Genomic DNA, 17,600 nt, shown 5'->3' on the forward strand with positions numbered 1-17,600 from the left:
TTGATTCTAATACCTCACATGAAACTGAATCTCCTGTTGGTAGCGTTTAATGAGGAGCTCCCCGTGGCCACTGTAATGGAGCATTTGCAGTTGTAACTAGAGTAACCATATTGAGTTTCCCTTTAAGTCTGTCTCACTACATTCAGTTCATCAGAGTCTGTGATTTGCCCCCTCAACTCCATTACTGGTCGTGTTGTGGTTTGGACTGACGGTTTCTTAAAAAAATAGCTGGAGAGCTTGTTCATAAAGGTGTTAGTGGAAATGAAAAAATATCTAAAAGTTCAGATTCCCTGATGCGCAGGCTATGCCTGTAAGACTCCTATTGCCTTCATATTAAATAATTTTTGTGAATAATTTTTTTAAATATTTCTTCACGTCATTATGCAGGCCGCAAGTAGGAGTGACATGGGCCGCGAGATTGAGACACAGGCGTTAGAGCCTCTCAATGCGTATTTTTTGGGTTTCCACCGGCGTGGAAACCAAAAATAGCGAGGGCATAGCCTTATGAAACAGGAAAATACCGTTGTGTAATCCATTCATTTCAACAAAGTAACTGTATTCTGAATACCACCTTTTTAAACTGTAACTGTAACGGAATACAGTTACTGATATTTTGTATTTCAAGTACGTAACGGCGGTACATGTATTCCGTTACTCCCAACACTGCTGACGCGTATATCATATTCATTTAAGGAGAAGTGAGCACTGTGCCTATGCAGTTATTCCACAAGTTGTCTTTAGGCTTTAGTTGCTTTTATCCCAGTGAATGCTATGGAAATCCAACTCTTTTATATTGAGACAAGTTCTGATCTGTACATGCAACTTCCTACTACTCTGCAGCGCAATTAAAGTTCATCTGGTGAAAACGATGGGACAGAAGCTCCTGTAGCTCTTGTAATATGAGCTGTGTCTTGGGTGTCACACCTTTTTTCAAGAAAGCAGAGATTACCAAGAAATCTCTGTTTTCTTTCAGTCCAACGCACAGCAGAACAGGTATATGCAGCTCAGATATAGCGATTAAGCTTTCTGAGAGTGTTGGTGTTAGCGCCTTACTAACAGCCTCACACATGAACACCCTGAACTATCAAAATGATCATTTGCTTCCTATGAACAGAAACTGAAAGATAATCATGCAGTCTTTCGTTTTGACCCTTGGCACTTATACACTTTGTTATGAATGCGATGTCATTGTTGCATAATCATGCTTTGTGTTGTGTGGAGATAAAGACAGCTGTGTGCCAAAAAAACCTCTTAATGCCGAGAAAAGATGTTCAGCATTTAGTTCAGGTGAATCAGTCATTCATAAATGAATTCAAAGTAATTTATGAATGACTGATGAGCTGACAATAGGACAGATGTAAAAAGCATAACGATAAGACAATAAGGCTGGAGAGAGAGACTATCAAGCATGAAGATATTAGAGTGATAAAATAAAATATAAAATTGAATTCATATGTACAATCTGTAGGCAAGGGACAAGAATTTGGTACATGAAACCTTCTGGTTTCTGTTTAACCAATCACATTTGGGCAGGCTTTGAACTTTTCATACACCCTGCTGAACCGTTCATGTGGACATCAGCAGATGGCATTACAATTGGTGGACAGGCTCATATATTACAATAGCTCAGTGAACCTGTTGCAAAGTAACGTATAACATTTAACAGATAATTTGAGTGATTTAAGATCACTTTTTCTGTCACTTGGCTTATTATTTCATTTAGCGTGCTAATGCACACTAATTTGAATGCGCTTTCTTTATCCTGATAGGTTTCAGCTGTGACCCTGTGCTGCCGCATATGCATGGAGGCTGATCAATGGAGGCTGTTGCTCTGAGGTCACAAATCATCATTTCAAACCAGCGTCATCGTCTGTAGCCCAGAAGACTGCCCTGAATTCACACCGGTGCAGGCGCATTCTGTTCAAGGAGCCTGGAGCTGCAAGACTAAAGAGAGAGAGAGAGGAGAAGAAAATAAACAAGTGTTATAAAAGACGCTCTACATGAATTCACCAAAAACCTGAAGGGAAATACTGCAAGTTGGCTGGCAGACCTTAGGAGGCATGCGGACAATGAGTATGGCTTGGCTGCGTCTCTCTGCCTTCATTGTCCTTCTGCTTGGTTGTTTTCATACGGCTGTCACGGAAAATGACGTAACTCCACGCCTCACCTTTTCTTACAGTAAGTTTCACAACTTCTTCACAACACAAAAACAGCCACTTTACAAATTACTTTTTTTTTTTTTTTTTAAGTAGGCGTGCTTGGTCCCAAGCTGCACTGCTATCCCATATATGCACATCACACACAGCAAGCCTGCAGACACACCAGGCTCTCCTCCTCTCTCGGTGAGCCGAGGAAATGTGAGGTTTGGAGATGCCTGAGGCTCCAGCTGGAGCGTCGTCGGATCCTTTTGTGCGAACCGCAGCACGTGGCCAACTGTCAAAAAACAGTCATCAAGACTGGCATTGTTGCATTCTCTTCTCTAGGTGCTGCTCACAGCTGTCTAGAGGTAAAAGTTTACATAAGTCCACCTGGGAACTTAAATCATGAACGCTCAACAGAAACATCTGTTTTCTGCTGAGCTGTTTAGTTCTACATTTGCCACTCTCACTTTCTGCTTACAGATCTGGTCGTCCAGTTCCCGGTGGGTTCCCTATTTATTAACCATGTCCACTGAAAAAAGAAAAAAAATCAATGCACTTCTTATGTGTCCATTGTAAGAGCTAAAAGGATTTCGAGGGGTGAAATGGTGTTTGTCTCCATCATGTAAATCCATGCTGTGAATGGCTGCTCTATCAGGGTGGCTCTGACGAGTACCTGCAGGTCAGACAGTAATTACAAATGAACTGGCCCATTGTGTTTTGACTTACTAAGGACAAGTGGACACAATCTCATGAGCGCTGAGAGTTATTGCTCTTATATAATCAGTTTTTTTTCTGTTTGCTTGCAAAATAACTTTGAGCTTAGGAACCTTTCACATTTCACTCTTAAACTATGGTGGAGATATAGTTATATTCGCCCTCATGTATTGTTTTTCCGATGTTCTGTTTTCTCTCCATTGATAGGTTGAGCCACCGGCACCAAGAACTGCTTGTATCCAATTATTCAAATGATATACTGGTACATTTAAGATGACATGTTGACTTTGCACATTAATTGTGCTCTATTATCTCCACAGAGAATGAAACAAAATGATGGATTGTGGGATCGGTAGAGGCTTTCAGTGATTGATCTGCAGTTAGTGACTCATGTTCAGGCGTCATTAGAGTTACTTCAGGGAGGATTATGTTGATAGATGCTGCTTAGTAATCTATTACAGACACGGGTAGAATTTCCAGTTTGGAGCGAATTTTAAGCCGACCGAGCTTTTACATAGATGCCTGTCTGAGCTTGTGCCTTCCCCTTCATGTTGGACCTCTATACAAACAGATAATCTCTCTCACCTCCCAGCCTCAGCGAAGCCCATAGCTTATCCCTTGTGGAGCATTTCACAACAACACACACCATCCATCACTCACTGAAAAGACACTTCACACTTGGGCCTGTTCTTAAGGAAAGATTTGCTTGGAGGGCGTGCTGCTGGTGTTAAACAACAACTTTTAAAGCATGCGTGACGTGACTGTCCAGGAGATAAGCAGGGAGGGTTTTCTGTCCTGCTTCGATTTTTATTATTGGGGCTTACCAGGCTTCTAGTCGGTCATTAGCTTCTTTTATAGCAGCATTTATGTTGCTGTAACTTTAACCTTATTTATAACTTCATGAAGGGTCATGTAGATAATAATTTAACAACAGAAATAATAATTATGTCCCTGTAAAACTTAACAAGCAGTAATTTTACTCTTTGTTGACGCGGTTAAGAGGCCATACTTTTGTAAAATGTACTAGCTGATTTGAAAAGCAACTCTGACATAGAATTTGTGGAGTCACTGGTATTGTTAGTGTTGAAAAGACCAGTTTTATTTTGTGGCTTAAAGCAAAGAACAAGTATTTTTCTTTTTCTTTTCTTTTCTTCAGCAGATAAAGGTTAAGAGGGCCTGGTGACAAAAGTTGTCCTGCTGTGGTAGTGTCTGTTCTGCTACACTGACATTTTCCAGCCTCCCGCAGAAGGGCTTTGTCACATTGTATTTACAGTATCAAAGCAGAATGCAGTGCTGCAGGCCTCAGGGACCTGAACTTTATACAGCAGAAGCTGCCTGAACTCATCATGGTTTCTGGTCCTCCCTGTCTTTTCTGGATGCCAGTTAGCTTGATGGCTTGCGTGCTTAAATGTAGCACTGTAGGCGGGCCAGAGTCCTGCCTGGCTGATATTCATCTAGTACCATATTTGTAGACGGGCTTTATCTCTTACTCTCTCGGTCTCCCTATCACTTTCTATTTGTCTCTCTTTCTGTCTCTCTCTCTCTTTCTGTCCCCTGGTCCCTGCCTATGCCTTAATGAAGAGGGTAATCTGCCATGAATAATGAATGGGGATTTGTATGTGTTATGGTGTGAACACTTGTCTGGTTCTCATTATGCGCCTATCAGGACGGATCATGGGTTCGGGGAATAGAGCCCGCATCTGCTTTTCTCTCTGCTTTTTTGTTCCAGGCTTTAATGCGCACCATGTTGAATGGCTTAGTGTGCTGAGCACTATTTAAAAGACACACCTATAAGCCTTTTAGTTGCCCGTCTTTTCTTGTTGAACCGTTCAGCCCTCTTCCCACCGTGTGACAGTCGTGCTTTAATTTTGTTTAAGGGGTATGCCCACAGCCACACTAGGGAATAAAGCATTTTTAATTATTTAAAAGCTGTCGTGTCTGGGCCAGTTGAATCAGCCACTCTCGAGTAATTCAAAAGGACAGTGGTGTCAAGTGAGATAACGACTTCTCGATACTATGTTGATGCCACATAGCTGAACATTGGTTTCGTGATGGTATCAGCGCTCAAGCAAATGTGATTACATTGCCTAATAGAGACGTGTAAAGTTGTACTTTATATTAAGACTATGTAAGTAAATGGTAAAATTAGGAAGGAAAATGTAGTAAAAATGCATTTGTCAAATTTTTAAATGGCATTTCAAAATCTAACTAATGCGACAGCTTAGTCTTGGTCTCTAGCTTTTAGTAGGGCCTTACCTTCAGTGTAAAAGTGTTGTTGTGAATTTGCACTAATTGGTGAATTGGTGTATTTGCACTAATTTCCTTATCCACAGTTAATGACGAGAATAGCTTCAGTTCAGCTCTTAAAACAAAATGACCCTAACAACAAGTAAAGAGTGCAACTCTTAACTTTTGTGCAGCTGCTTCACGTCATTCAGTTTCAGGGTGTTGTGGGGACATAGTGACTTTTCAGTTTCTCTGCTCCTTCTGCAATAGCACAGCGTGGAGTCTGGCTGTTCAGGTCTGAATCTGCTGTATTGCTAAAAACAAGTCAAGACCTCATGTACAGTCTCTTTTTTTCTTGGTGCTTCAGCACTGTTCATAGTAGGGGTCAGGGTGAGTTCCCGGTGAAACCAGCAGCTGGTTTACATTATAGTGGTTAATCCAGGGTCAGCTTTTGTAGCTCCCTGACCTGCAGACTGTCTTATCAAGAGAAAAAAAGGATCCTACAGAGCTGAGCTGTGTGAGGTTTTTTTTTTCTTTACAAATGACTGATTTAAAGTATTTAAATGGTAACAGATTGAAGCCCCAGCGTGCTGTATTTTCCCTCTATAAATTACACCACCAAAGCCTGTTATGGCTCATCCCTGTTGCACATATTTTATCTCTACACTTTCCTCAGAATTTACAATATGCCTTTCCAGACTTTGCTTCCTAATGTTGTCTTCAAATTTACCACCTTTCTCTGCATGTGGATGGTGCTGTGGAGACAATATCCTGCTAACGAGATGCAGCCCCACAATTTACCAATACAAACAGCGTGCTCGCAGCTTGCCTAATGAACCTCCCGGTGGATTGACCCTCTTGGCCTGTTGTCTTAATGCATTCCAGATGCTTTAGTCTCAGTCCTTCAGCTTCCCGGGTCTGCTCTCCCACACAATTACCAATTCAGCAGCAGCTCTTAGTAGCTAGTTACAATTACTTGGGATAATGTAGTTAGAGCTCCAGTGTGGGCTGTTTTTATGTCACCAGACTATGCGACAGTAGTAGGAGCTCTGACCCAGCAGGACTCTTCTAATTCTTCTAAAAGCAAATGGCTTTACAAGAGTTCATCTGTTCTACCCTGAGCAAAGTCCTTGAACAAGTACAGTAGACAGATAAAGACAAAGGAAAGACATTCGTTCCGGAGAAGTTCCTTTCCTGCTTCTTCTAAATGTAATTTCCTGCCTCTTATTTTTTTTTACAAGATTATCCAAATGTTGAGGCATCCTAGCTCATCTGGCAATCCTCACTCTTTAAGAAATGAATTACATTAAATAAACTGAATCAGTGTTTTTACTTTACTTTTACTCACTGGACCGATATGTAGGGATGGATAGGCACTCAGTTCTGTAAAAAAGTAAAAAGCTAACTCCCATTTTACCATAGAGGGGTCTCATCCCCCTCACTTTTTAGTTAGAGGCTGATCATGGTTGCCAGATTTAAAGTAAATCGGGTTTTTTCTACATAACACTGATTTGGCTCTGCTTCTGTGTGCATAGGTGTAGTGATGTTTTCCTCAACTGTTGTCATTCGTGCATCCTCTTCTGCCTATTCAACCCTGTTTAAATGTGCTCTCTTAGGACTATTACTGGCAAGTATTCTTCTTCTTCTCCCTCAGAGATGGGAATGTAGGTCATGTTTGTGGTCAGAAGACTGGAAATGGGGCATATGATGTCCTTTAGAGAGGATCTGTCATGAGTCTATTGCTTGCTCTTGAAGGCGATAAAGAGACAAACAGGGGTGTATTTTCTGGGTCATCTTCTAGTGAACCCTGACATTGTACAATTCCAAGCAGATTATCAGTAAAGTCAGGTGTTTTGATAGGGACATTATCTTGTGGGGGTTTTTTTAAGACACCTTTTTTTGCTGTTCAACATATCCAGTTGATGCAGAAGTGGGGATGTTTTTTCTTTTTTTTTCTAGAGTTCTGTGGAAAGAAAACAGGAACAGGTGGTTTAAATGAAGTATGCAATCGTCTGATCTCCTGAACATACAGCTGTAAGAGCTGATAAAACAGTTCCCTTATAAGAGGGCGCTGGTTGAATCAGCCTGTTATCATTGCCCTACAAAACAAAGGGACTTAGATCTCTGGCATTAGAGGACACATTTCTCTACAGTTGCTCTCTTAAAAGGATGTTCTGCATTTTTAATGATCGTTTTTTGGGACCAATCAAAAAAAAAGAAAAGATGCAAAAATGCAGAATGACTTCCTGAAGCAGAAGTTGCTATTAATTTTGTCTCTAAATAGATTAGCAAGTTAGTCTGTGCAAGTATTTCAGTCCATTTAGCCCTTTGTCATTTGCACAAATTACTCTTAATTACATAATAATAGCAATAATCTAATATTGCTTACAGATGGCAGAGAGGGTGCTCTTCATGTACTTGTAGAAAAGGTCACAGATGAAGGGATTTAACCATGCTCAAAGCTGCTATTTCAAACAAGAGATTAAGAGGTCAGGCACTGACTTGGTGAAGTTTAAAGCCCTCTATAAGACATCTGCCCGCTGGCTCCATTTTTCGTGGTGCGTTCAGTTGCAGCTCGACAGCACGACATTGTGTACTCATTCTGATCAGTCCATAATCAGCCTACAAAAAATACAGCGGTTGGTTAGTTTTTTCTTTTGCTTCTTCGTCTTTCCTTTGATTTTTTTTTATTTTTATTTTTTGAAAATTAGCTTCCTGCCTTAAATATCAGTTTACCCAGGAAACTAAGCAAACAAACAAACACAAAATGAATCGCCTATCCCTGATGGTATGTATCCATCCATATAATTTTGGATTTACCCTTTGAGCTTTCCGCCAAACATCAAATACCATGACATTTAGGTGTGTGTATAATTTTGTTTATGAAACTACAATTAGAAAAACTAGGCAATAATTTGTCTCTCCAGAAACAATGCCTCAGATTCTGGGGCTAATCCACAGGCCTCAGTTTTCCTGGGGAGTTTTTTCTCCAGTGAGAGTGCTGAAAGATCACAGAGTTGGCTCATGTTTCATTGTTTTTTCTAAGATAACTTACTGGATGACATGTTAGAACCTCAGCAGACAAAAAACATATTTGCTCATCTAGATTCCCGTAAGTGGAAATAACATAAAGGTGTAAGACCGTAAAAAAAGTACAAGTGTGTCTTCATGTAGATCATCCAAGTATTTATAATGAATGAATGCGAGATGCAAGTAACTTGCATGCTGTAAGGTTTCTATAACCAACCAAAAAAAGGGGGGGGAAAAGGCCTAAACCACTTTGATACAAATGCGCCCTAAAAATAAGCCCATCTGTTGGAGTCATGCACTTCAAAGTAGTCAACACCTACTTTTAGGGACTTCCATGAAAAAGGTAAGATGGACAAGGATGAAATGCTGCAGGATGATACTGTTGTTGCTGTTCTAGTAGTGGCACAGTGGCCACTTCTGACTTGTTTCTCTGTCACGGATACAAAACCTTCTTCCTTTGAACTCGTCTGTCTGTTTCCTGGTGTACACCACAACATTTCTGGGGCTGCATTGTCATGAAATGACCCGTCGCAAATCAACCTCAGACAGTCAAATAACAATAGAGCGGATTCTTTAAGAAACTGTGGCATATGTGGAGCGGAGGGAAAGACAAGTTCATGCAGGATGCATGCAGCTTTTGATGCTGATTTGGTATTTATATGAGCCATTTCTCGTCTAGCGTTTTTTGTTTTTTTGTTTTGTTTTTTACAGTGCAATCCACATTCACCCATTTACACACACATTCAATAACCTATTACACTCTCACACACAATATCTAGCCCTAAGACGTGCTGGTTGAAGGAGCCAGGGATCAAAACGCTGGCCCTCTCTCCTTTGCCACAGCTGCTGGGGGTAAGAGTCTGTACACTGTCCGACCTGTGGGTTAGTCTATTCAGGTTTTGTGCTCTAGGCGCTATAATATCATAAAAAAAAACTTTTTATGATATTATAATTCTTTTTACTTGCAGAACATTGTGGAAAAAATGTACAGCAGTTTAAAAGAATCCATTTAACAAGCTGGAACCACCACTGAATGTTGAACAAATAATTGATTAATTCCGCCGTGAATCAATTAAAACGAGACTTATTGTTACATTGAGTGAATCAAATGATAATTTATGGCTAAGAGCCTGTTATCAACTGATCATTTCAGCAATAAAACTTAACTGCAAGTCATTAATAATCTGTTTTACTGGACAAATTAACTATAGCTCAGGCGGTAGACGGGATCAACTACTAATTGGAAGGTTGGCGGTTCGATCCCTGGCTGCTCCAGTCTTAGTAATACTAAGATATCAACCTCAAGTGAGCGAATGTTTGTGAATGCTAGATGGAAATCACTTAACTATAGGGGGGAGAAAAGAGCTTGTATGAATGTGTGTGCACTCCACTTTTATTGATATGATCCAAGTAGGCATGAACCTTGCTTGGACCGCTTCCCTTTCCAAGAAAACACTACCTACTCTATATAAGGTACTTCAGAGCAGCCTGCAAAAACTGGGCAGGGTTTGACACTGAGTAGTAAAACGAACGAACAGCATTTTTGGAAAAGCAAACTGCACTCTGGCGCTCTCTCAAACATCACTATCCTCGACATGCAATTCCTCGTGTAGACGGATACAAAAAAAACTGTGAAGCATCATCTGTGCCTGTTCCTTCCATTGTTCTCTTGTCTCGCGGATGCATTGTTGTTTTTGAAGCTGTCACAAAATTATCACATCACCTCATGAGTCTGGTTTGCTGCACCTTGTGCTGAACTCCTGCAGCAGAAAAGTGGGCACCACATTAACATTAGCATTCATTTGGAGTTGTGTTTCCAACCGTCCTGGGACTTTATGATTAAGATTCACTCCCCTTTTACTCCGTTTTGGACTCCAATGTGAGCAAAATGTTAGCTATTTTTCCCCAGTATTGCAGTGAAATTGAAGATGTTTTAAAAAAAAAAAAAACAACAACCAGCTTGCTGCAAATTAAACATTAATTTTAAGACTGTCCAGCCGCTTCTGTAAGCCTGAATGCACCACGTGGTCAAAAAAATGATAAAATGTACCATTTAGCAATTACCGACTCCTCAGAGAAATAAAGCATTGTCAAACAGTTGGTCGCCAATAAATGATCTTTGTTTTCCAAAAGGTATGAAGCAAAAGCTTTGTATAGCTGCAAAACCCTCCTGGATCTCTTTAATGATATTCAATTGGGAGCCTTATTGTTTCTTTTTGTCATCTGTGGTTGCTAAGTATGACAGCGGTGATTTGACTCCAGAGAGTAATTGTGTAGATATTCTCCTCTGTGAAAATCCCTCAAAGCTTTTGTTTTGGTTGAGGCTTTGGCCTTTGTCTTTCCCGCTCTGTAAATCACAGCTGAATTTGCCCACGGCTCTGTGGGGAGGAAAAAAAATGGGGGGAACAGTACCGGCATGGAGCAGCAGTCCATTTATCCTTTAATGATAGTGGGAAGGAGAGAGAATGGCCCCCGTGGGTCCATGTACAGTACATGGAGGAGAGCCTCTTGTGGTTTTACTGACAGATTTAACTACAATATGGCTCACTGTTGCCGTGGTGATGGACCGCTATTAACATGTTGTTTTCCCAAGGGAGAGGAAGTCTCTCGACCTCCTGTACCAGCACACTAAGGTGAGGTTATATTAGGTCACATATACTGCAGGGTATGTACCACATGGTGAGCCTATTGTCAGTAGAACTTAATGGCTTTATCTGGACCGGATTAGTTTAATGCGGTGAAGTGCTATAATTTTAATTATTACCACCAGCAGTAGTGGGTTTAATACAGTTTCACTCTACTGTGCATGTGATGTTGTAAATTTGAACAGTGAAAAACAGTGAAAATGCATCACTGCCACAGTGGGCTGCTACTAGCAGCGACTCTCAAAGCCTTGAAACCCTACCACATTTAAATTTAAGTATATACTCCTTCATTTGGTGATTCGATGATGGCCCTAAATCTCCCACAGGTGTATTGACCCTTTGTGCCCCAGCAATTGTCTTAGAGGTGATCATTCAGAATAACTTTGTACTGATTTGTCCTTTACCTTGTCACCTGTGTACAGTGTAGATAAAGGCGCCTCATCATATCAGCTGATGTGACGAGGCGCTCTAAATGTTGTTGCTGGCTCATAGATCGGAAGTCCCCCGAATACATGAGAGTAACTTTCAAAATATTGTGATACGAATTAAAATAAGTGTGTTTTTTTTCCTTCTTGATGAAAATATGTTAAAACTAAATAAAGGGAAAGAAAAGCAATCAAAGGGTGAAATTGCAAACTGTTTGCATTACTACCTTTTTTTGTATATTTGTAAAAGTTGCATTTACAAATTTAGATTGTGTTCCCCTCACTGTTTCAGCTTTCATTTTCATTTTTTTTTTGTATGTGCTATTTGCATTTTCTTTTTTCTGTTTTTTTCTGTAAGCATTGCATTTTGATGTGGCACTTAAAAAACTATTTTCTTATTTACTTTCTGTCTAGCTTACAGAAATGTCACAACTTGGGTATATTGTGTTATTTCTTTAACTTCATTTTCTAAATCTTTAGTATTTATGCAGCTATTAGTGTCCGTACTCTTATAGTAGGTGGGTTCAAAGAGGACTCTGTTATTTCTTTTCTTTTTTTTTACAGTTCACATTTCAAGGCCTGAGATCCTGTTTCAGAACTTCAGTGACTAAGTTTCCATTAGCTCCTGGCTTCTGTTTATGCTGGCATGCCGCTGAGGCGAGTTGTTCACGTTGTGCTGGCAGTGAAGGCCTCCAAACTGCTGCAAGTCTGAGATACACATGGGCTTTTTTAAAGCAGCGATTAGAGGGAGTTAATGGTTTAACTCTTGGCTTTAGTCAGGAGTTGTTGGTGTGGTGGAAACAAAGCAATTTATTTTCCATAGTTGATTTAAAATTATTGAACTGTTGGAGAAATATGGGGAATTTTTCTGATGAGGTGCCAGTAAGATTTGGAAGCTGTAGTTTCACGTACTGTCCAAGCAGACAGAGAAACAGGCACATTCGTTCAGTCATTTATTTATTTTTGCAAAAACCTTCAGGTTTAACAAACACTGTGAGGCCCACATTATATGTTGCTGTTCATCTCATCTACTTGATATTCTCAGCTTCAAAGTCCATCTTTTTCTGGTTCTAGATGCTGAACATGTAGTCACAAGTGAGAGCTGGGTGGCTTTCTCTTGCTTTCACCCTCATTCTTCTCATTTTCACATCAGTTTTCACTGTGTGCTAACTGATGAAGTCAAAAGTGCAAAATAGCAATGCTCATGCAGAGATAAATATTCTATCATTTAAGAAAATCTTTGTCATTAATATTAAGACACACAAAAAGTCTCATTCTGTGTTGTGATTGCACCTTAATTCATTCCCTGTCTTCAGCAGTTTATAATATAGTGATCCGTCCCCTCATTTTAACCTGGACAAGTTCATTTTTGAATTATTACATGTTTATTTTTATTCCTCTGTCTGTGTTTTTGTTTCTGTATAGATGCAAAGGAGAGAACTACCAGAAGTTTCTCAGTGAGCGGAGTCTTCAACTTTACCTCTCTGCTGCTCAGTAGCGAAAACGGCATGTTGTATGTTGGCGCTCGGGAGAGTCTCTTGGCTCTCAGCCTCTCTGATATCAGCGCAGCCAAGCTACAAAGAAAGGTAAGAGTCAGTGTGCAAGCAGCTGTGAACTGCAATACCACATAAACTGTATTTATATGAATTCATTTATGATATGATCCCAGAGGTGTAGTATACGTAGATGGCAATAAGTATGCTAAGCTCCCAGTAGTCCAAAGTGACTATAACACACCTCACTATATGATATCTACTGTATGCAATTGATGCTATTTTTCTTCTGCAGCTTGCATGGAAAACCCCAGAGAGGAAGAGAGAAGAGTGCAGTTTCAAAGGCAAAGACCTGCAGGCGAGTGAACTGATGGTTTCATACACAAGTGCCTAAACTCACACGTGGCTCAAACACGACCAGTGCTAGATGGCAAACAGATCCAGGGCAGAACCCTGGACATTTCCTCTCAAGTTGAGACTTTCCATGCTACAACAATGGATGTTTTTTCCCTCCTTCCAGTCACAGTTTTCCACTTTTTTTTATGGCAGCCCCCAGTCACAGAGCCTTCAGTAAGGGTCACTACATTAGCAGGAGGAATTAGTGCTTTTACTTTACCATTTGAAAAGCTGTCGGATGGAAATGTATTCTTACTTCTTCACAGATTTCTCTAAACTGTTCTATGTTAGAGCATGAAAAGAAAAATGACTTTCTGGACAGTTTAAAAGAAAGAAGTTGGTTAAAACAATCAGTCTAATAGAACTTTTCCCTGTGTTTCTAATACAGACGGATTGCTTCAACTACATCAAAATCTTACTACGCATGAACAGCACTCATCTGTACGTTTGTGGAACCTATGCCTTCAGCCCCATCTGTGCTTACATAGTAAGTGTTTAATGGAGGAGCATGCATCTGTTGCAGTGCCCACATTTGAGCACGCCTGGTTTTGGATATTAAAAAAAAAAAAAAATCTGTTCCATTTGTTTGTTTTTGGAAAAGCTGATTACCCCCGGTGCAAGATTTTATATCTGATTTATTTATTTGATTCTAGAGGAAGAGATGCATTCTGCTTCTTGCCTCTCAACTCACTTAGCAGTCTGGCTCAGGCTCTGCCCGGCCAGATACCATATAAGTGCATTATTTTAGTATCTCCTGTGCCTTATGGGAAATGGATCAAAAATATTTAATGCACGTAATCGAATAATGTAAGAATCAATGTCGTTTTCAATCCTTTTCTACAAATCTTTTAAGGCCTTTTAGAGCAATCCATAACAAACAAACACGTGACCTTTGCTGCAGTTTCTAGCAAACACAGACTGACCTCCTTTCCGCTGTGAGACTTGAGTCTGCGGTCACTATCAGAGCAGGTTACAGCTCTACTTCAAACTCAGCGTGTGACATGTGATGTGTGTGTGTGTGTGTGTTTCCTCCAGAACACTACAGACTTCTCCCTTGTCAAGAGTGATACTGGTGAGATTGTTACAGAGGATGGACGGAGCCGCTGCCCATTCAACCCTGAATACAAGTCCACTGCCATCATGGCTGGTAGGTCTCACGATGGCTGTCAGCCGCTGATAAAAATCAGGCTCGCTTAAATGGTTTGGATTTATAGAAGCCACTGTGGGAATCAGTAAAGTACTTTGGTAAATCCTATAAAGACAAACTGTGGCATAACCTCTGGATTTCATTACCGCATGTGACGCAGAAGCCCATTCCCTTGTGATAAGTACTCTTATTACGATGGTCTTCTTCACCCTGTTGCAGATGGAGAGCTGTATACTGGCACAGTCAGTAATTTCCAAGGAAATGAACCCATCATTTACAAGAGTCTAAGCCAAGGAACAGCTCTAAAAACAGAAAACTCACTTAACTGGCTTCAAGGTACAGTATAATAGCTGGAAGGCAATGTTTTTTTTGTTGTGTCTCATTTGAGATAAATGACATTGTCAAACTGCTTGCACCAAATCTACTGAATGGGAAGTTTACAGTGTGGCATCACTTGAAATGATGAATATGAAAAAGTGTGTACCTGCAGTCTGTCAGTCCCTGTTGAAATTGGACTGCGTTTGCCATGGGAATAGGGATGTCTGTCCCTAGATCCCATTGTGACAGTATTGTTGGTTTCCTTTCAGATCCAGCCTTTGTTGGCTCTGCCTACATACAGGAGAGCCTTCCCAAGGGCAACCCGGTGGGCGATGATGATAAGATTTACTTCTTCTTCAGTGAAGCGGGGAAGGAGTTTGATTTCTTTGACAACACCATTGTGTCACGCATTGCTCGTGTGTGTAAGGTGAGCGACGCTCCAAGGCAGATAGTCCATCTAAAGCAGCTTTCTTACCCTTGGGTAATGTGTACTCCCTGCTGTCTCTATAGAATTCTATTAAAGCAGGAGTTTGCTTGTTTGTTTGTGCTCAGTACCTATACAGGAATGTACAGTATGTAGTCTACTGAAAGCTGCTTATAGCTCAGAGTCCTTCTGGGCAGTGACGCACAAGCTGTTGTTATAGAAAAACATTTTTCTTGCACGTTCGCCTCAGTTTGATTCCTTTCCATCCAAATCTGCTCTCTCTGCTCTTATCATGTTTCACCAAATATTTGCGTTCAGACAGGATTCAGTATCCAACTACAAATCACTTAGGATTACTGAAGCGTGGGATCTGTGTGCAGAAATGCTTTGACACCTTCTGCGGACCTCACACAGTGTTTGTTCATTTTTAAGCATTATATTAGTATTTATGCCTTGAGAAGTCAGTCCTCCAGATCAGACTGCTGTTTGGCTCTCCTAAAACAATCACACTCACCACTGTGTGAAGAGGGTGAAAAATAGTGATGAGAGTTTGAGATGGAAGGAGGGGGGGTCCATCCATTCATTCATTCACCTTTTTTTCTCCATACATCCATTTAAAGGACAAATATTCCAATATTAATATTGACTCAGGAGCAACTAGTAAAAATAGATTAAAAAAAAACTATTTTAATTAAGTAAAAGAATAAGAAGAAGGAAGTTTTAGTATTTGTTAGTTTTATACTAACATTTTATCAAAGCTTTCCTAATGAGGCATTGATGAATGTCAACAAGACTGTGAGTGAAATCCTTTCAAAATGTTTCATAGAGTAATAATTAAAAAGACTAAAGCTGACCAGTCGCGGCACATGGACCCCCTCCCTGAGCCTGGTTTTGCCGGAGGTTTCTTCCTGTTAAAAGGGAGTTTTTCCTTCCCTCTGTCACCAAAGTGCTTGATCATAGGGGGTAATATGATTGTTGTCTTTTTCTCTGTATGTATTATTGTAGGGTCTACCTTACAATATAAAGCACCTTGAGGCAACTGTTATTGTGATTTGGTGCTAAATAAATAAAACTGAATTGAACTAAATTGAATTGAAAGTTAAACCATTAAAAACTAAATATTCTTAAATAATAAAAACTGAACTAAAACAAGCAAACCCACTCTGGAAACTAACTGAACCCAAACTAAATGTCAAAACAAAATAAAAATAAAAGCTAATTAGAGAAAAATCAAAACTATTATAACTCTGCTCATGTGGCATTTTGATGATAATTTTCTCACGTACGTTTAAAATATGTAACACGGAACAGATTACCCAGAAGGAAATTGGCAATAATGTTTAAGGTTTTTAGCTTCTTAAGCAGTGCTGAAGGAAATATAAAGCATAACAAAGCTTTAAAATGAGGCAAACGGTCAGTCTCGGTAAAACTTTACAGCGACGCCAGTTCAAGTAAACTATTCACGTCCAGTTTTAGTCTTCCAAAATGCGCTTCACCAACTGTGTCGGCGGCCGTCTCCATACTTGCTGTATATCCAGGTGTTTACTATTACTTTAGTTCCACTTCATCGAGGCTAACTATGGAATGATAAACAATGTTTTGGTTGAAACAAACACAACAAAGCATGTTCTCATTTGCAGGATTGTTCCGTTTCCCAGAAAGAAGCCATTACCGCCCGCCATGTTCATGGCTTTTTGAACAGCCTTTTGAACAAGGGGTGCCTTTACAAGGGATTAATGAATGGGATGCATTTTCTTCAATTATTCAGAAGTCAGTTTAAGCCCAGAGTGGCACTGAATTATAAAACTCGGTTCAGCCCAAAGGACCAGGGAATATATATGTTGCTCATTATCTGCCTGGGTTACAACAAGTAATTGCTTCAGAAGCTCAGTCTTGGTCATGTGTCATTTCCCTTTCCATCCCGTGCTGCCACTTCCTCTGATTAATGTTATGCTAAGGTGGACTCAATTGAAGCTTCATGTTAAAGACGTTTTATGTGGTTTAGGTCATTTAGCATTTCTCTTGGTCCTCTGGAGAGCTGCAAAACTGATTACAACGGCGAACTTCGAGCTTGTTAGATCTATGATAAACAGATTGTCTCTTTACAAAACTAAATTAAGCTCTTTAATTTAGCTCTTGATGTGCAATCACCTTCCTGAGACCTGTAACACCTCATCAAACAGTTATATATATATACATATCACATACTGTAAATGTCATTCACACTGAAGCGCCGAGATGTATTTACTCTCCAGTTTGCACTGATATTCTATCATACAAATCGGTGCATCCTAATTAGTCTGCATGTCAAAGAAGTCCCACATCCCTCATAGCAATTTGAAGGCTCGTGCCAAAGGCGGTGAATCACAGCAGCAGTATCAGTCAAGGAGGATTGTCAGAGAGCAGTGCTTCTTCTTTTTCATTTAAAAGCATTTGCCCTCCTCTAAGCCCCAAGTGTTTTTTTTTATCTATGCCAGTTGTGATGATGTATATTGTTTTCATGACCTAGAAGTCTTCCGCCTCGGGGTTGTAACTATGTTGCAGGCACAATTGATTTAGCTCATTGTGGTTTTACGAGGAGGTTAATGTTTTTCAGTTACGTCAATTTGAACAAATTCACCTTTGGACAGGGCGCTCTCTG

The 17,600-nt window shown here is 40.1% G+C and overlaps 1 protein-coding gene across 6 annotated transcripts in view; it reads left to right on the forward strand.

The window, feature by feature from the left end:
* The window catches only part of sema4ba (sema domain, immunoglobulin domain (Ig), transmembrane domain (TM) and short cytoplasmic domain, (semaphorin) 4Ba), an 82,019-nt gene that overhangs the window by 56,610 nt on the left and 7,809 nt on the right, over positions 1-17,600 (forward strand). For all 6 annotated transcript variants that reach the window (XM_082541784.1, XM_082541783.1, XM_082541786.1 and 3 more), the window contains 7 exons: positions 1,770-2,178; positions 12,607-12,767; positions 12,970-13,032; positions 13,459-13,557; positions 14,106-14,217; positions 14,437-14,553; positions 14,805-14,962. In XM_082541784.1, coding sequence (XP_082397910.1) covers positions 2,061-2,178; positions 12,607-12,767; positions 12,970-13,032; positions 13,459-13,557; positions 14,106-14,217; positions 14,437-14,553; positions 14,805-14,962 — 828 coding nt within the window. In that variant the 5' untranslated portion in view covers positions 1,770-2,060. The remainder of the gene's footprint in view (positions 1-1,769; positions 2,179-12,606; positions 12,768-12,969; positions 13,033-13,458; positions 13,558-14,105; positions 14,218-14,436; positions 14,554-14,804; positions 14,963-17,600) is intronic.

The sequence above is a fragment of the Aulonocara stuartgranti genome, assembly GCF_965226115.1.
Source record: "Aulonocara stuartgranti genome assembly, chromosome: 7".
In the NCBI taxonomy this organism is placed as follows: domain Eukaryota; kingdom Metazoa; phylum Chordata; class Actinopteri; order Cichliformes; family Cichlidae; genus Aulonocara; species Aulonocara stuartgranti.